At 39.2% G+C, this 20,730-nt stretch overlaps 1 protein-coding gene across 6 annotated transcripts in view; it reads right to left on the bottom strand.

Moving 5' to 3' along the window:
- Window positions 1-20,730, bottom strand: part of LOC137648928 (uncharacterized) — a 72,181-nt gene that overhangs the window by 20,977 nt on the left and 30,474 nt on the right. For 3 of the 6 annotated variants that reach the window (XR_011045757.1, XR_011045759.1, XM_068382119.1), the window contains exon 2: window positions 12,927-13,038. Coding sequence is in view for 3 of the 6 variants with exons in the window: in XM_068382119.1 (XP_068238220.1) it covers window positions 12,927-13,038 (112 nt within the window). In the remaining 3 variants the exon portion in view is untranslated. Of the gene's footprint in view, window positions 1-2,528; window positions 13,039-20,730 lie in introns of those variants that run through there. The other 3 variants (XR_011045758.1, XM_068382117.1, XM_068382118.1) reach the window with 3 other exon arrangements.

Below are 20,730 nucleotides of genomic sequence, written 5' to 3'. Positions count from 1 at the left end.
TAATTTAAAGACAAGAAATTACCATATTTATGTCAGTGAAATAATAGTTGTAAATGTATACTGTAATCAGCATGCATCTTATTTTTGCTTAGTTATTAGATACATAATACTGTAATGGTTTTACTAGCAATTTAAGTCTTTGAATGTAATTGATACCTTATAGAAAAAAACCTATATAAAACTTTAAATACAAAAGTCGAGGACCTTCAGAGTGTAGGAAAGACTTAAAAACTATTATAATGTGATTCTTATGATACAGGTACTATAATTCTTTTTATGATGTCTGTGATCATTATGATAAATATATGTCTAGCACCTACCTAGGTGATATGCATAAGATTGAATTATAAGGCAAGGGCTAGTAGAGAATATTATTGGCTCCTAAAGGCTCCTGAATCGATTTATCTGAAAACATCTTGGCAAGTTGGCGTTAAATCTTGTGGGACGTTTTGGAAATGTAAAAACTAAGTGAATGAGCTTTGGACCTGTTATGTATCTCTGGTTTTGAATGTGCACTATCGTAAGGCAAATTTTGTTTACTTTGGAAATGACATTCGCAGAAAATATTTGGAAAACCATTGCTCAGAGAGGTGTGTAGTATTTAAAAAGAGGAGGGAATTATTTTACTGAGTAATGTCCATGTTAAGAATCAGTGTTAGTGCAAATGGTATTTGAGAGCCATGACTGATAATACTTTACTGAACTGAGCTGAGATTTAAACTCAAGTGACCATATAAATTTTGAAAAAAATTCAGTGCTAGTTAAATTCAACAGTAATTTAGAGAGAATTAGTTTCATCTCTTTCACGTTATTACTGATAATTCTTGTTAATATGCATTTACTTGCATTAATTTTCTAGCAAATGGTTAAGGATGGAGGTTTGTGCCAATGTAGTGACGGATGTGAGATTGATGTATAATAACTAATTTCCATATTTTAGTCAGTTTTGGTAGTTGGTACTTAGTTTAAATTATTTTGAATAATGCTTCTCATATAATCATAGGTGAGCACTAACTCGCAGCATAGATACATCAACCTCTATTCAGTTAGACATGTTTTTATACTCACAACCACCTAATTATATCCATATGTATATTTTTCTTTCCAATCTTTGATAAAGACGACGACACTCAAGAGGACTGTATAAGTAAAGTCAAACCAGAACGTGTGTTTCCGATGCTAATTGCAATGAAAGGTTAACCCATTTCTTGACTGGAGTGGTATGCTCGGAAATCCACGTAAGAGTTGACCTAACCTGACCTCGTTTATACTATAAAACTTTATATACAATGACAGTGTCTGTCTGTGGAGTGCAATGGATTGAAAGTATAGTACAGTACAACTAAACAAGAAGTGGTAAAGAGTGTGGAATATTAAATGCATCTTTAGTTTGCACAAGTACAATGCACTTATTATGTAAAAGGAAACATTCATGCATTAGATTGTAAAAGGCATAACTCCATGATAGCAAGAAAAATCTATTTAATTTAGTAGGAGTTTTTTTAGTGTCATTTATTCTAAATTACTTCAGGTTCTTACAGCAAGGCAATAAAGGGATTTTGACGAAGGAAAAATCTATTTCTGGGCGAGGGACCTGTGTCGCCCAGTGAAATGCTCCTTAAAGCACCAGTTCTAAGGTATAAATACTGCTAAATATACCAGAGCAAAAAGTTGTATGGAATGCCAGGAATATACCCAGCTCGCTCACTCTTATAGAGTGTCGGTATAGTAACTGGGGCGTGTTAAAACCACTATCAGAGGTCCTTTACCAATTAGTCTTCTCCTTCCTCAACATCCCCCATTACTACGAGGTGCCGTTCTACATCCGACTACTGCCCGCTACTATGGCTACTGCCCCCCCACTCCTACCACTACCCACAATCTCTCATCATTCCTTACTTAGCACCGTGATAGTCAACACGCGTTCTTGTGTTCGGAACCTTATTTTGCGTTTAGTGACGATGTCTGAGCTCCTAGAGACTTCTACTCCCAAGTTAAGTATTGCAATTATCAATTTTGATGAGCTGAGGTAGTGACACACAAAAATTTTATCCACAACAAAATTCAGTTCCATAATCTTTTAGAATCAATTCTATATCTTTAAAAGTTACCCTTTTCCAATTCCCCAATATTCTACAATTAAACAATGAGAGCAGTTGCTTTTCTTTTCAAATGACAAATATTTCATGTCGCAAACAGAGCTTAATTCACTACTGTATTAATGTAAATGATAACATTTGGAGACATTCTTTTAAAAAAGGTACTTATTTGAACAAGTATTTTAAGTACAGTTTTATGACAAGTAAATATTGGATAAGACCATGAGTAAAAAAAAAATATTTTTTATGGTGATGCAATTGTCCATCTGAAGAAACTTGAATGTTTCCACCATCTTCCTACCACAATAATTCTGAAGGAAAATGTAGTTACTCTTGCTGTTAAGAACAGTAGCCAATATCAGCAGTGTATGTGTGAATTTCAGTTTGGAGGTTTTATTAGCCAAATGGAAATTTCCTTTTTCTTTGAAAAAAAAAAAATGACAAACTTATAACAGAGTTTGTATTTTTCCTAACATACAAACCCGAATTCTTTACTGTAGGAGATATTTTCCAGCTCGCGCTAGAATATCTCCTATAGTAAAGAATGAGAGTTTGTATCAAGTGTAGGAACAAATATAATTTAGTATATAGATGATTCTGTGTATGAAAACAACTAGAATGTCTGTATAATACTTAGTACTAGGAATGTACATTATGTTTACTGTAGGATCTTTGTACTGAAAATTGTTTTTCTTCATTATTTTCATATAATGTTTTAAATATTGTATATTACTTAGCAATAGTTCGTAAACATAAACTGTTATGTATACAACAGAGGAGTTAATGAAAGCTACAGTATATTACTTATGCTCTTTTCCTTTAGCATTAGTTTTACGGAATTATGGACAGTCTTTAAATCTTAGCTTTTATAATATTTAGTAGGCTAACTATATAAAGAACTATATGATTGCTATATTTCAAATACAGTACATAGATTTTCTTAAACTTTTATTATATTCTATCAAATGAACATCTGTTGTTTATGGTTCTTGAATATTTTATTAATTTACAGTACTGAATATAATTAATCCAGTATTCATCATATCAGTATGAAGGCAACTGAGAGTATATATATCTTTATATTTTGGTAGTGAGAAAAGCTTCTCAATTCCATGAACCTTTTTAATTTACTCTGTATATGCTGCTAACAATTGTTCATGTCCAACAACTATCATCATCATCTCCTACATCTGTTGAAGCAAAGGGCTTCGGTTAGATTTTGCCAGTCGTCTCTATCTTGAGCTTTTAAATCAATACTTCTCCATTCATCATCACCCACTTCATGCTTCATAATCCTCAGCCATGTACTCAACTTCTAACAATAAACTATCCTTCCTTAAATGTAAAATTCTTGGTAATATGAGTATTAAAAAATGGAAAAGTAATTTTGATCCTAGTGTATTTGCCAAATCTTTAGCATTATTTGATGAATTGTTATACTATACTGTATACTTGATTCTACAGGAGCCGTTGCTATTGAGAGAGTAGTAGCATTTGTCCATGGCATTGGTTATGGGGCTAAATATGACTTTCATTCACTATTTTGTCAGTTTAAAAGTTTATTTTACATAATGAGAGCATACTGTTATGCAGTCCTTCAAGTCAATAAATGACAATGTTACCAATCTTTAGATTTATAATGAGACAGCAACCAAATATGATATTTTGATTATAAAATAAATTTTTGAATATACTTACCCGGTGAATATATAATAGCTGACGTCTCGGACGGCTCGACAGAAACACAAAAACTCGCGAGCGATCGCCATGAAGGTTGCGGGTGTGCCCACCAGCGCCAACTATCGGCCAGATACCGCATATACATGTAAACAGCTCCAGTTCTTCTCATCCCGCTGGGTCTCTATCGGGGAGGAAGGGGGGGCCTTTAATTTATATATTCACCGAGTATGTATATTCAAAAATTTATTTTATAATCAAAATATCATTTCTAAATATTAAACTTAGCCGGTGAATATATAATAGCTGATTCACACCCATGGTGGTGGGTAGAGACCAGTATTAATACAGTTTACGGCGTATATGCTTAGAGTTTTTGACAGTTATATTATAACAAAACCCAAATAAATATAGGTACCTGGTAAGGAAGCTGACTCTGACGATTACTCTGCCTTGTTAGTCCGCTTTCCTCACGAAGCCCAGCCATCCTCTCAGGATGCTGAAAGACTCCCAGGAGCTGAAGTATCCAGGGCGACAACCCATACAACAGGACCTCATCAAAACCCTTAATCTGGGCGCTCTCAAGAAATGACATTTGACCACCCGCCAAATCAACCAGGATGCGAAAGGCTTCTTAGCCTTCCGTACAACCCAAAACAAGATTAAAAACATTTCAAGAGACAGATTAAAAGGATATTGGAATTAAGGGAATGTAGTGGTAGAACCCTCACCCACTACTGCACTCGCTGCAACGAATGAACCCAGTGTGTAGCAGTCCTCATAAAGAGTCTGGACATCTTTTAAGTAAAATGACGCGAATACCGACTTGCTTCTCCAAAAGGTCGCGTCCATAATACTTCGCAGAGATCTGTTTTGCTTAAAGGCCACGGAAGTTGCTATAGCTCTTACTTCGTGCGTCTTAACCTTAAGCAAGCAACGGTCTTTTTCACTCAAGTGAGAATGAGCCTCTCGGATTAAAAATCTAATAAAATATGACAAAGCATTCTTTGACATAGGCAATGAAGGCTTCTTAACTGAGCACCACAAGGCCTCAGATCCACCTCGTAAGGATTTAGTCCAAGCTAAATAAAACTTTAGAGCTCTAACTGGACACAGCACTCTTTCAAGCTCGTTGCCTACGATCTCTGACAGGCAAGGTATATCAAATGACTTAGGCCAAGGACGAGAAGGCAGTTCATTTTTGGCCAAAAAACCAAGCTGAAGTGAACATGTGGCTTTATCTGTGGAAAAGCCGATGTTCCTACTGAAGGCATGGATCTCACTGACCCTTTTAGCCGAAGCCAAGCACACTAAGAAAAGCGTCTTGAGGGTGAGATCCTTCAGGGAGGCTGAATGTAATGGCTCAAACCTGTCGGACATTAGGAACCTTAGGACCACGTCTAAGTTCCATCCAGGAGTTGCCATACGACGCTCCTTAGAGGTCTCGAAAGACTTAAGGAGATCTTGGAGATCTTTATTATTGGAAAGATCTAAGCCTCTAAGTCTGAATACAGACGCCAACATGCTCCTGTAGCCCTTAATAGTGGGTGCTGAGAGGGAGCGAACATTTCTCAGATGTAGGAGAAAATCTGCGATTTGGGCTACAGAGGTACTGGAAGAGGAAATAGATGCTGACTTGCACCAGTCTCTAAAGACTTCCCACTTCGACTGGTATACTTTGATGGTAGAAGCTCTCCTAGCTCTCGCAATCGCTCTGGCTGCCTCCTTCGAAAAGCCTCGAGCTCTTGAGAGTCTTTCGATAGTCTGAAAGCAGTCAGACGAAGCGCGGGGAGGCTTTGATGAAGATCCCTTACGTGGGGCTGCCGTAAGAGATCTATCCTTAGAGGAAGACTCCTTGGAATGTCTACCAGCCATTGAAGTACCTCTGTGAACCACTCTCTCGCGGGCCAGAGGGGAGCAACCAACGTCAACCTTGTCCCTTCGTGAGAGGCGAACTTCTGCAGTACCTTGTTGACGATCTTGAACGGTGGGAATGCGTACAAGTCCAGGTGAGACCAGTCCAGTAGAAACGCGTCTATGTGGGTCGCCTCTGGATCTGGGACTGGCGAGCAATAGGTCGGGAGCCTTTTGGTCAACGAGGTGGCAAAGAGGTCTATGGAGGGTTGACCCCAAGTCGCCCAAAGACTCTTGCACACGTCCTTGTGGAGGGTCCATTCCGTGGGGATCACCTGACCTCTCCGACTGAGACAGTCTGCCAAGACGTTCAAGTCCCCCTGGATGAACCTTGTCAACAGGGAGATGCCTCGATTTTTTGACCAGATGAGGAGGTCCCTTGCGATCACGAACAGAGTGTGGGAGTGAGTGCCTCCTTGCTTGGAGATGTACGCCAAAGCTGTGGTGTTGTCTGAATTGACCTCTACCACTTTGTTTCGAAGAATGCTCTCGAAACTCATCAAGGCCAAGTGGACCGCTAATAGCTCCTTGCCGTTGATGTGCATGCTCTTCTGAACCGACATCCAAAGACCCGAACATTCCCGACCGTCCAGAGTCGCACCCCAACCCAAATCCGACGCGTCTGAGAACAACACGTGGTTTGGGTTCTTGACTGCCAGGGACAGACCCTCTCTCAGACTTATGTTGCTGTCCCACCAGTTCAGGCATGCTTTTACTGGCTCGGAGACCGGGATCGATACAGCTTCTAAAGTCTTGCTCTTGTTCCAGTGAGAGTCTAGATGGAACTGGAGAGGGCGAAGGTGAAGTCTCCCTAGCGAGACAAACTGCTCCAGGGATGACAGAGTTCCTACAAGGCTCATCCAACTTCTTACTGAACAACGGTCTTTCTTCAGCATGAGTCGGACTTTGAGCAGGGCTTGCTCTATTCGGGTGGCAGATGGAAAAGCCCGAAAAACTAGACTGCGAATCTCCATCCCCAAATAGAGAATCGTCTGGGATGGAATCAGTTGAGACTTTTCTAAGTTTACCAACAGTCCCAACTCCTTTGCCAGACCCAATGTCCAGTGTAGGTCCTGCAGACAGCGATGACTGGACGATGCTCTGAGAAGCCAGTCGTCCAAGTACAGGGAGGCTCGAATTCCCGATAAATGAAGGAATTTTGCCACATTCCTCATGAGCCTCGTAAACACGAGAGGAGCAGGGCTGAGGCCGAAGCACAGTGCTCGAAACTGGTACACCAAATTCCTGTAAACAAACCTCAGATACGGTTGGGAAGCCGGGTGTATAGGAATGTGGAAGTACGCATCCTGCAGGTCGAGAGAGACCATCCAGTCTCCCTCTCTGACCGCTGCTAGGACGGACTTCGTGGTCTCCATCGTAAATTTTGTTTTCGTAACAAAAACGTTGAGCGCACTGACGTCCAGCACTGGCCTCCAACCTCCCGTATGCTTTGGGACTAGGAAGAGACGGTTGTAAAATCCCGGTGATTGAAGGTCCGAGACTTTCACCACCGCTCCCTTCTCTAGCAACAGAGACACCTGGTGATGTAGAGCTTGTCTCTTTGACTCCTCTCGATACCTGGGAGAGAGGTCTAGAGGAACTGTTACTAGAGGAGGTCTGCGTACAAAAGGTATTTTGTACCCCTCCTTGAGCAACAACACAGACTCTTGGTCTGCACCCCTCTTCTCCCAGGCCTGCCAGAAGTTGTTCAGTCTGGCCCCTACCGCTGTCTGAGGACGTGGGCAATCAGACTCTGCCACGGGAGGACTTGGATCCTCTCCTCTTGCCTCTCTTTCCGTCGGTACGAGCGCCTCCCCTGCTGGGAGCTCTGCCACGAAAGGGCGGGATAAACCTAGACGCAGGAGTCTCGATTCTGGGTCTCACAACAAAGGATGAAGAAGGAGCTCCCTTGCGAGCAGAAGAAGCCATCAGGTCATGTGTGTCCTTCTGTACAAGCGAAGCAGTAATGTCCTTGATCAGCTGTTTAGGAAACAAGGCAGCCGATAAGGGAGCAAAGAGAAGTTCCGATCTTTGACAGGGAGTAACTCCTGCTGAAAGGAAAGAGCAAAGGGTTTCTCTCTTCTTCAGGACTCCAGACGTAAAGGTGGAGGCGAGCTCATTGGAGCCATCGCGGATGGCTTTGTCCATACAAGACATAATAAGCAAGGAGACATCCTGGTCAGCAGACGAGATCTTCCTGCTTAATGCTCCTAGAGACCAATCTAAAAAGTTAAAATCTTCAAAGGCCCTGTAAACCCCTTTAAGGAGATGGTCAAGGTCCGAGGAGGACCAACAAATTTCAGAGCGTCTCATGGCCAGGCGACGGGGAGAGTCTACGAGGCTTGAGAAGTCACCATGGGCAGAGGCAGGGACTCCCAAGCCGAGAACTTCTCCCGTGTCATACCAGACGCTCGCTCTAGAAGCTAGTTTAAAAGGTGGGAATGCAAAGGCCGTCTTCCCCAAACTCCTCCTGGTAACCAACCAGTCGCCTAGTAGACGTAAAGCCCTCTTAGAAGAGCGAGAAAGCACTAGCTTAGTAAAGGAAGGCTTGGCAGCAGCTAAGCCTAGCGCAAACTCAGACGGAGGCGAACGAGGAGCAGCAGTAACAAAATGATCTGGGAAAAGATCCTTAAAAACCATCATGATTTTCTTAAAATCCATGGAAGGTTGTGCAGCCTTAGGCTCTTCCACGTCTGATAAAACGTCCAAAGGATTATCAGTAGGCAAGGGATCAGCAACATCCTCATCTGAAGGAACCTCGTCCGACAATTGATGAGTCTCAAGCAAGAGTGACCTGCCGTGGTGGCAATGCTTGACAAGCAAAGTCCACACGCAAAGGAGCATCAGAAGAAGTCAAGGACGCTACGTCATGTAACTGCTTAAAGGACTGACCAGCAACAGGAGCGGGAGGACGCTCGACGTCAAGTCGAGACTGCCTTGACTGCCTAGATTGAGCAGTCAAAACAACACTTGACTGCGGTGCTTGACGTTCAACGTCAAAACAAGGCAACTGAGCTGGTTGGCGAACGTCCTGAACGTCAACACGAGCATGCGGTGGTGGCTGAACGTCAACAAGCGGCTGAAAGTCAACACGGGACTGCATCGAGTGAGGCTCCAAGTCACGTGACTGACGTGACTTTGTAACGTCAACAGGACGAGTAAAGGTTCGTTTGGGCGGCTGAAGGCCAGGATCTCGATCAGCGTAACGGCGAGGATCATCGTGAACCTGCTCAACGGTATACTCCTCCATAAGGGAGGCAAGCTTATTCTGCATATCCTGCAGGACAACCCATTTAGGATCAACGGGAGTCGGTATGGGCCGAGACGATGGTAACGTCTGTGACGGCAAAACATTGCCTTTACTGAGACTCTCGGAGCCCGTGTTACGCTTTCGTTTAGGCGGCGAGCAGTCTTCCGATGACTGCACAGGGTCAGAGCTGTCCCAATGGCTACAGCCAGGACACTGGACTTGTCCTGAAGGGACTGACTTCCGCTTTAAGGGTCTAGAAACTTTGCTCCAAGGTTTCTTTCGCGAGAAGCCTTCGGATGACGAGGAGAAAACCGCCTCGCTCGTCTTATGGTAGGGGCGGTCTTGACGAGACACGCCCGAAACCATAGAGGGAACGTCTGTTCGTTGGTTAGAGCCTCTTGTCCCCATAAGTCCTACGACATTACTTCTCCCTGGTGCATGGGAGCTTGCAAGAGGTCTCGGACTAGGAGAACGACAAGCACGAACAGACGAACCCTCGGTCGCAACACTAAAAACACTTTGCGCACTAATCACTTTATCCCCACGATTTTCTAATGTGGCACTCTGACACTTTAACACTTTCACATCTGCCATGAGTTGATAACGGTCCGTTGCCAAAGACTCAACTCTCTCGCCCAACGCTTGAATGGCAAGCAACATATCCCGCATGGAAGGTTCATGAGTGCTAGTAGAAGGTTCAGGCACAACTACTACAGGGGAAGGATTAGGTTCAGGGGCATGGGAGGAGGAAAAATCTAATGATCTAGAGGAACTTCTCCTCACCCTATCTCTCTCAAGCTTATGAGAATACTTATCAAACTCTAGCCAGTCGAATTCCGAAAGTACCACGCACTCATCACACCGATCTCCTAATTGGCAGGTTTTACCCCGGCAATTAGAACACACGGTATGTGGGTCGAGAGAGGCCTTTGGAAGACGTTTGTTACAATCCCTAGCATTACATTTACGAAATTTAGGAATCGGAGAAGGGTCCGCCATTTTGAAAAGTCAAAGAAAATCCAAAAACAATCCAAAGTCATCAACAATAAAATCTATCCAAAAAAGGGTTCAAGAATTTTAATTGAAGATAAAAACACCTGCACTGCGAAAGCTCAAAACCAAAAAGAAGTACTTCACCAAGAATGACGAAAAAACTGCAGGTCAACAGCGAGTAATGGAATCAACTTGTCGACAAGACCGACAGAGAAGAACTGGAGCTGTTTACATGTATATGCGGTATCTGGCCGATAGTTGGCGCTGGTGGGCACACCCGCAACCTTCATGGCGATCGCTCGCGAGTTTTTGTGTTTCTGTCGAGCCGTCCGAGACGTCAGCTATTATATATTCACCGGCTAAGTTTAATATTTAAAATTTAATTTTCTTAACTGTATTTTTTGGTTATTATTACCTTCACCAATTAAGCTCTATAATGTTCAGGCTGTTTTTTTCTGCTTACAAGGAGAAATATACAAAAAGTTATGTGAATTTTATTGGATACATAGGAATGTAACTCTTTGGGGAGTTGCCATGAGCGTCTGTATTTCTGTGGCATCATGTTTAAGACAGTACAGTACCTGTATAGGCAAAACTTCATATCGGAGATTTTGAGTAACCAATTTCCAGATATTTTTTCTTTTACTTCCTTGACATTTTTTGTATTGTTGTATATAAATAGCAAATCAAGGCTACTGGAACTGAGTAGCTAGTTTTCCCTCAATATAAAGAAGTTAAAAGCAAGCCTTTACAGTGAGGTATTTTTGTAATTCTTCAACAAGCCCTGGGTAATCATACATACAGTTCTTAGACCCCTTAGCTTTGATGTTATTTTTTTTGGCCGTAGAGCTCTCGATTGTTTACTATCTGATAACAAGAACATTTGATAATTATAGATCAATGCTAAGTGAAGTAAATACTTAGGAATAATCCTCACCTTGAAAGTACTCTAGGCTTCCTCACCTTGAAAGTACTCTAGGCTTTTTTAGTTTTTTTTTTTTTCAGACATAAGTATAAACACTGTAATTGCAATATATATTGACTGTAATTGCAAAAGATATTTACTTATTGTTTCATGTTCTGTTTTTATAATATCCTCCAATTTACATTAATTTCTTCATTCATCTTCTCCAAAGTTTGACTGAGGATTGTGTATTTGGATCAGCCACATGGTAGTTCAGTGTCTTAAATGGGTGATCTTGTTAAATTAAATTACAAGTGTACTAGAGTACCCTTACATTTTCTTGATTGGAAAATATATTTCTATTCTAAAATGCATTGCGGTACATTATTTTAATCCACATAAACTATGGTAGAAAAAAAGGTTATTTAATTTGTTAAAATTACGTATATTTTTCTTCTGTTATTTGTATTGGTGTCATGTTTTGATTTCTTCTGGTTATTACATAATAATTGTCTTCCTCTGTGCTTATCAGTAAGGAGCCAAAAAAAGTATTGTGAGATTTTAAACATCTGAAATTGTCTGTAATATGAAGTCACATTTGGTACCCCTGACCAATGTCAAAACAGGTGTAATTGTTTATATCTTTTATTTAACAATTTTAAGTCACTTTTATTATTTTGTGTAAACCAAATTGAGTTTAAAGAATCTCATCATCATTTTGAATTTCAAAATTTACCCACTGAATGACAATTTTATATTATTACACTGGTGCATTTACAGAATCAAATTTCTGTATTAAAAACCTGTAGGGATATTGTCATTGATATATTTGATGTGATTTTCACAGTTTTAATTCACATATTTTGTATATCTATTGAACTATTATGCTTATTGAATTAAAAGCAAATGAAGCAATTAGTAGTGGTTAAGTGAGTGATATGTTCGAAGTATACAATATATCACGTCTCTCTGCGTTGAAAGTGTGTAAATACGGAATGCTCATGTGTGTGTGTACAGTACAGTATCCAGTCCCTGTCAGTTGCAAGATTGTTAACAAGGAGTTGGTAATTATTATAAAACAGAAAAATGATGAGATTTTGGAGTGTTTTCCATGTCATATTTTATATTTGCTAGCTATAATTTCTGATGGCTACTTGGAAATGAGTAACAAATAAATAGAACTGTGAGAAGAAAAGGTCTTATGGGGTTGACTGGATGGCTAATACGGATTCAAATATAAGCTCTGTGCTTGATATTAACCAATACCCAATTGTTTAACATGAAAGACTAATACTGTATTCACGTGAATAGAATCTGCAATCTGGATGTCAACTAAGATCTAGTGGTTAGGTCTAAATTGCCGACAGTGGCAAGAACTGATATATACTCGACCAACACAGGAATAATGCTACACGTTAGTCATTCGCAGTGGAAGAAGCATTGATTTCACTTCTTTTGTAATTTACATTTAAGGATTACGATATATAAAAGTTTGCATATGCATAGCCTCATTAGTGATCACCCTACAACTAGGACCTGCAGTTTATGGTTTATTATACAATATAATGGTTTTCAAGTTAGGGATAAACTATTGATAAACTATTAAAAATTTGAATAAACTACTGTATGGAGTATATGGTAATTTGAAATAAAGTATAACTGGATTGGAATCGAGGTGGCTTTTAACTATTGTCGTAAAATCATCTTCAAAGACAAGCCTTCGAAGTCCAGTATTATTTTCTGGATTATTTTATTTACTGGTAGATTACATATCACAATGTAGAACTATTACATACTGTTGCTTGTTGAATTAGATGCTCAGTAGTTATTTGCTTTAAACCTAATGGGAACTTTCAAGCCAGGGAAATAACTCATAGACATTTATTAAGGCTTTTAGTGGGAGAGGGAAGTGGAATGCAACTTTAGCATATTGTATTATTGACTGCAGTAACTGAATAATTAAAGAATACACATTACCTTAATTATTTTGTCTAATTATAGTAAATATATAGGTTACTATATGTCTGTCTTGCTCATTATACATTATTTTTTACCGCTATAAAAACTGAGGTACAAATAGAAAGCTCACCTTATTCATAAGCGCAGTCATTGTGGACATCCTCAGTATAGTCTCCCAACACGAATTATATTTTTGAAAACGTCCTAGAAGTAGATCAATAGACATCAGGCTTCGGAGTTTCCTGAAGCCAAAGAGAATAAAAAAAAAATATCATGAATACAGTACAATGATAGAGAGCTCGAAATTCACTTTTGTTGTTTATTGATGAAAAATATAAATACGAACACTTTTTATTTTATCAGGTATTAAATGGCCAAGAAAAAATTAAAAGATTCGTATGATAGAGTAAAATTTTTTTTTATATATTTTAGTTACACAAAATTGCCTTGCTTTTTCAGTACATTACATATGTTGTTAAATGTAAATATGCTTTGATGGTTGGCTATATAATTGATTTGTGTTTGAATCTTTCATTCTATTTTGAAATATGCTTAATCATAATCGACAAAACTGATCTACTCGAAAGGTTTCTTTATTGCAAAGATTGGATTAAATTACTAGGCATTTGAAATGTATTTATATTCAAAAGAAATTTTTGTATCGTTAAGAAAAATACAAATTATCTACGAGTTTATCATATTTATGGAGTACTTTTACTTATACAGTACTAGTAATGTACTCATCTCCTGTCTTCAAATAGAACTGATGTGAAAGTAATGATGTCTAGATCGATTGTCAGATTAATTCAGAAACCTACAAAACTTTTTTGCAGAAAAATAGGAATTGTGATTTATATAATGTTTATGGACAAATCATTAAGAGCTGAAATCAATTCAGTGGTCTGGTTTTCCTTATTTAAAAAAGATCTATGGAGCCAACTGTGTTGGAGGGGATGCCCCCCCTCAAAACATAATTCTGTCCTATAATTGGATTCAGATATTTTATATTTATAGTGTACACTTTTTTTCATTTTCAAAGTATTTACGTGAAACAATGAACTGGTCCAGATGGGTTTGCCACTGTACTAAGTTTTGGAACTCTTTGCAAAGATAAGTCATTTAACGCCTCCGCCGTTTTCATATTAGCCTTTTCCACGTTTGCAAAAAGTTTCCTTTTTGGATTTTCTTTATTTGGGGAACAAAAAAAGTACAGAGATCATGGTCAGGGAAATAGGGAGGGTGGGTAAGAGGGGTGATGCCATTTTTGGTGAAAAATTATCTCGCACTCAAGGTAGTGTGCGCTGAAATTGTCAGATGTTAAGATGTGTATATCAAGAGTTGTTAAATGGCATATCTTTGCAAGAGTTCCAAAACTATTTTGTACATTGGAAAACATTCCAGGACTGGTGCATTGCTTCACGTAGAGACTACTTTGGCGGTGATAAGTGTAGACGTAAAAATATCCGAATGAAATTAAACGACAATTCCCTTTTTTTGAGGGGTAGACCCTCATAAATGGTGAGAAATCATTATCACTATAGTATACCTATTGGTATGTCTGCCAGAGTAAAAGGCTTTTTTGTTTAGTGTTCAATATTTTTGGGGGATTGTGTCTGTCTTTAAAAGCTTGAATAATTCATAAGGACAATAATTGTGACAATTTTAATCAGAACAGGTATACAGTAAATTTGCATAGGATTTTTGGAGAAAATCCTTTATGATAATGGAATTGTCAAAAAGCATCGCAAAGACTAATGAATTGAAACTTTCCAGTACCATATTGAGATGGCACTTGTTTAATCTTGAATTGTGTCTTTGGAATTATCCGTCCTCATAAGTTGGAAAAAATTGTGCATTATGTATGTCAAGTGCAAGAGACAAAAATTAGGGTATGGGGATGTATAGAATTGGAAATGTTTTTGTTAGTATTGTTACTGTATTCTTGTATAATTGTTATTGCATAAGTTTGTTTGTTCTGTATCGTTAGGAATGGAAATTGCCAATTATTTTTGTTATTCCTGAAAGTGTGATACTAATTTTGTGTCTAGTATCCTCGTTGATAAATTTTATTTTGCGGTCATGAACTTATACTGTACATTTGGTATTTGATCTATAAATATTTTATAATGGATTGACCATATTACCTTGAGTAGAGGAATAATTTAACAGTATTTTACATACTCTTGAATTATTTCTACATTGTAAGAGATACTCAAGAAAATTATGGATATTTTGTAAACAGATAATAAGTGAAATTCATTACTTTAACATTATTTAAGAATTCCATGACATTAGATCTAATAATTTACTCTTATATTTGTGTGAGACAAGAAAAAAAATTACATTACTTGTGTGTGAATATCTATCGTTGTCTTTTGCAAAGATGTTGCATTATAAAATAGATTATTTTAATGTTTAAAATATGATAACTTTCCTATTGTGTATATAAAGTCATTATAAGTTGTGTATTAATTAAGGAGCATATAGGCATTGGATCTAATATGAAGTCTACCGCCTCTAAGTTAGGAGAGCTTACATACAACTCATTGGGAAGGCAATGCTTATGGCAAGATGCATATTATTGTTTCAATTAATTTTGTCATAAGCCTCAATTTTTGGGGGGAGTTAAGATTAATATATTTATTGAAAACAAACTTAAAAAGAGTCAAGAATATTAACACAGTAGTCTGGTCAATATTTATTATTAATAACCATTCATCTCTGTATTACCAAAGAGTTGCTGCAATTGAAGGGAGTACAGTATGCTAAATTAAAATTTTTCATTCATACATATACCTAGACTGTATACTGTACAGCTTTATTGTGAAGATGTACAGTAATTGGGATGGGGTTTTTACAGGAATACATCAACCTGGATTTACAGTACCGTACATTGACGTCATGCATTCAGTAAATATAAATGGAATATGCAGTACTGTATAGGTAGGTGAATGGTTTGGGGAAAAAAAATATTTTAAAATTCTTTTTGGTCTAAAATTGCATTTTCATACATTTCATTGAAGTAATAAAAACACAGATTTCCTCTCAGCAGTGTTTTTCAATAGTTGGACATTGTAGTCAATCTTTTATTATTATTATTATTATTGTTATTATTATTATTAATGGTATCATACATTTGCTGACGAAGTGTTCATTGATATATAAAAGGCTTGTAGAAAATGAAGCTAATTATTATTACCGTTCGAAGGAGTTCCGAGATATTTCCCATTCCCAAATATGCAAAAGTTTTATTTATCGAGGTTCGCTCATGTATGTGTGGGTTGTGAGAAGTCATATTTTATTTTCTTATATAAGATATTACCATTCCACGATCATTGTTATTGTTGATATTTGTAGGCTGTTATCTTTGGATGTACAGTATGTAACAGAAATAAAGAAGACATTTCTGTTCTCTCTCGGATTTCATTATCCTATACGCAAGTGGATAACCATTGACTTATTATTGGCTTCAAGGCTATATGAATAATGTTCCATAAAGTTATGAATCTTAATTGAAAGTTGTTCCAGCGCAGCATACAAACCTTTCATTCTTTACGTAGGAGTATTTATTTCGGCAAAGCTGAAACTAGCTGTTAAAGCTTTACTGAGGTGTAACTACCCTCCGCTAGTTAGCAAGGGTAGGGGGGGGGAGTAGCTGGGTAGCCTACTCCCCCCACTCACATCAGCATTAACGACTGACTGTCATTTTTTATTTCAGCTCAGTAAAGACGTAGTCTTTCTTTCCCACTCAGAGAGTTTATGCTTCGACTGAAAAAGAATACAATTTAACCATAAAAGAAACCCTTTCTGGTACAACCCAGGAACATAAGTGGTAGAATACCCTTGAATCTGCACTCTTTGGTGTAGATGCAACAGTTCCTCCTTTACTTCAAACCAGATGGTTCTGACACTCACTGTCCAAAGGAAAAGGCAACCCTTTTGGCTGATGTGTTGGACAGTAAACAGATTAATGAGAAACTCCAACTTCCTCATTCCTGTTTTCCTGAGGCTAAACTAACTAGTCTTCGATCTTGTGAAATTAAAGCTCTGTTGATGGACCTTGATGCTTATGGAGGTGTAGACCCAAATGACATTTTTCCTTTGTTTTTTTTTATAAAGACTGCTGATTTCTTAGCTCCAAACTTATCTGTTATTTTGTGCAAGTTAGCAAGAGGAGGAGCTTTTAACACTTGTTACAGAATTGATAATGTTACTCCACTATGTAAATGTGTTTGCAGTAGCTCAGGTCCAACTGATTACCGCCCAATTTCCATTACTCCCATATTACCTAAAGTGTTTGAACATCTTTTGGCAAAACGTTTTAATAGGTTTGCTGAATGTAATCATCTGTTCCCTGGTTTGCAATTTGGTTTTCATAAAGGCCTTGGAGCATGTGATGCTCTTCTTACGATCTCCAATGCTGTGCAGAAATCCCTTGATTGTGGTCAGGAAGTTTGTATGATTGCCCTCTATTTTAGTGCTGCCTTTGACCATGTTAATCATGAGGCCCTTGTTTACAAAACTCAAACAGTGGGTCGTTTCTTAGCATCATTACTGAATTTTTAAGCAATAGTTTGCAAAGAGTTGTTGTTGATGAGCACCATAGTGAGTACTGTATAGGAATGTGATATCCAGTGTTCCTCAGGGTAGTGTTCTTGGCCCATTACTTTTCATACTATATACACATAACGTGGTTTGGCCTAGAAAATAAGCTTGTTGCATATGCTGATGATGCTACTCTCTTTGCATCAATTCCATCTCCTGAATGTAGATCTGGGGTTGATGAATCCCTTAAGAGATATCTAGCTAAAATTAGTGCATGTTGCAAATTATGGGGCATGAAGTTGAATCCTAACAAAACTCAAAGTATGATTGTAAGTAGATCAAGGACAGTGGCTCCTCAACATCCTGATCTCCGCATTGATAGGGTTTCTTTAACTCTGTACGACTCTTTTAAAATTGTAGGTGTGATTCTCGACAGCAAATTTACTTTTGAGACACACATTAGGTCTATGGAATGATGTTCCTAATTAGCTACTTTAGTTGAACCGATAGAACTTCAAAAGTTCAAACTTGCAGAAAATGTTTTTATGTTCATAGATGAAATATCTGTTTTGATGTTAATGTTTTTGAAATATTTCAATTTAATTGTTCATTATTTCTCATATTGTTTATTCAACAAGGTCAGGACATCACAAGATCTAGCGATGACTCTCATAGCTCTGCTGTGGGAACATGCAGAATGGTTCCTGGACCTTCTACATCTGCTCATAGAGGCCCCGAGGGAGCTCACTTCTTTTCCTCATCTTCTCAGATAACCGCACTTGAAGAATTTTCATTGAGCAATACCAACACTACAACTTCACAGCTGGAGGTTATCCCGGACCTGCATGCAAAGAGAGGCTTTTCAAAGCCAGTTACAAAGCACATGACAGGATCCCTCCAGGAGTCCTCTACAACAGTGTATCAGGTGGAGTGGTCTGTCTTTTGTGGTTAGTCATGGGTGGGATATTGCTCCACTCAGTGCTTCTAGACCAACAATAGCAGAGTTCTTATTGTACCTCAGGGAGGAAAAACTCTGTTTTGTATCGGTAGAAAAAGGCTATCGCTCAGCCTTAAGCTTCGTCTTCAAGCTGAACGGAGTTAACATTTCTTCCTCGACAGAATTGTCTCTCCTCATACGGAACTTTGAACACACCTGGCCTCAGTTATAGGTCAGACCGCCTCCTTGGAATATTGTCACGGTCTTATGTTCTCTGAAAAGAGCCCCTTACAAGCCTCTTCGTCAAGCCTCGTACTGAGACTTGGCTCTGAAGACCTTCTAGCCTTGGTCTCTGCTAAGAGTCAGCAAGCGGCACGGTCTCTCCTACAACAGCGCCTATTTAAGAGGATGAGAGCAAGTGACACTCTGTTTCATCTTTGAGTTTGTAGCCAAGACTCAAAATCTAGCTGTAGCAGATCCTAGATTCGGGCCCTTCCGGATCGAGTCTCCAGTCTGTCACAAATTATCCTGATTAACTGTTACTCTTCCTTGTGAGGGCACTGATGAAATATCTAGAATGAGTGGCAAGAGCCCATCCTCAGATCAGCAGGCTCTTCATAAGCATGTGGAGACCAAAAGAAAGATCAAGAAGAACTCAGTTTCTTCCTGGATCAGAAAGGTGATCATGAGAGCCATTATATCTCGCCTCTTATCTTCTGATCGATGTCCCCGTGCACACAATGTCAGGGTTGTAAGTGCATCCCTGGCATTCCATAAGAATTTCTCAGTGACGCAGGTATTTCAAGCGGGTGTGTGGAAACGTCAAACAACGTTTACTGCCCACTACCTGCAAAGCATAACTCACAGGAGCTTAGACAAATTCTCATTAGGTCCTGTGGTGGCTGCTCAAAATGTGGTCTAAAACACTTTAGCTCCCTTGTGGGACAAGTAGCAGTTGGTCGAGGGCAGTTGTTCCCCGCACGTAAAGCTAGATTGAATGTGTGAGTGACTGGCCACTTCCTATTTTATCCTCCACTCTCTCGGGGAACAACATCCGAGGAATTCTGCAAGCTGACCTCGTCTTATTGCAGGTGGGTACCATGCCCTTTGTGCAACCAAAGCAGAGGGCTACCCTGGGACAGTCTTCCAGCTGGTTGGTTTTATGACTTCCACCTACCTGGAGGCGAGTCTCCTATGTAAAGAGCAGCAGGTTTGTAAGTTGTGCTGGAACAAATGACAAGTTTGGAAATAATTTGTATTTTTCCTAGCTTTACAAACCTGGACCTCTTTACACATACTGGTCCTATCATCACCTACCCTTGAGAAGTCCTGCTGCAATTGAAAAGTGATGGTCAGTCGCTAGTGCTGGTGTGAGCAGGGTGGCTAGCCTACCTCACTTCTCACCCCTGCTACCTGGCAGAGGGTAGTTACACCTCGCAAAAGCTTTAACGGCTAGTTTCAACTTGTGAAGAGTGCATTTCAATGGCTGTTGATCAAGTTAAAAGTTCTAGGCATAAAAGGAAACTTGTTCCTAGTTCAGGGAAGAGGTCAGGGTAAACTAGGCTAGTTGATTATAACAAGGATGACAACAATGATGAGATATCTTCACCTCCCGACATTAAAAAAAACTGTATACATTGCAGTCTTGCTAACAAATCAAATTTCTGTAGTTTTATTTATAATTGTAACTTACTCCATTAATTTATAGGTCCAAAAAATATCAAATTCGTAGATAATTTTTTATTCCTAACTATACAAACCTTAGCTATTTACATGGGGTAATTACTTCGGCGTAGCTGAATGACGAGCCATTAGAATTTTAACAAGGGTTTACTAACCCCCCGCTAGTTAGCAGGGGGTAGGGAGGGGTAGCTAGCTAACCCCCCCCCCCCCCACACACACACACCAGTGAGTGCTTCACTTTGCTTAGAGGTAGGACTTATCCCGGGGGACAGGGCTGGTGGGCAAATATGTGTAAATAGCTAAGGTTTGTATAGTTGGGAAAAATACAAATTACCTACGAATTTGTCATTTGTTCCGTAACTGAAATACAAACCACGCTATTTACATGGGGTGACTCAACCCTTAGGTAGGGAGGTAAGTCCCTGCCATACTGGCTTTGGTTTGCCCGGGGACTCCATATTCGAGTGTGTAAGTACTCAAGAAATAAGGAGTCCCTGCTTCTCGCTAGCATGCTATGAAACTGCTGTGGCCTACATAAGCTGTGTGTGAAGGTGAGGAAGTGACTCGTCCTAGGAAGTTGACCTGGAGTTCTTCAGATGGAAATCTAGGCTAGGACTCTCCCAATACCACCTCGTCAGGGTATGAGGACATGACAGTATTACACTTAATACTAGGAACACAAGGGAGCATGGTTTACCTGCAGTGGTTCGAGGTCAGCTGTGCAGAGAACCCAGGATGCTGCTTTCTCCAAGGGAGGAGAGGATGAAGA

Source organism: Palaemon carinicauda, chromosome 10, assembly GCF_036898095.1.
Source record: "Palaemon carinicauda isolate YSFRI2023 chromosome 10, ASM3689809v2, whole genome shotgun sequence".
Lineage (NCBI taxonomy): Eukaryota > Metazoa > Arthropoda > Malacostraca > Decapoda > Palaemonidae > Palaemon > Palaemon carinicauda.
This window is presented reverse-complemented; position numbering and strand designations above follow the sequence as displayed.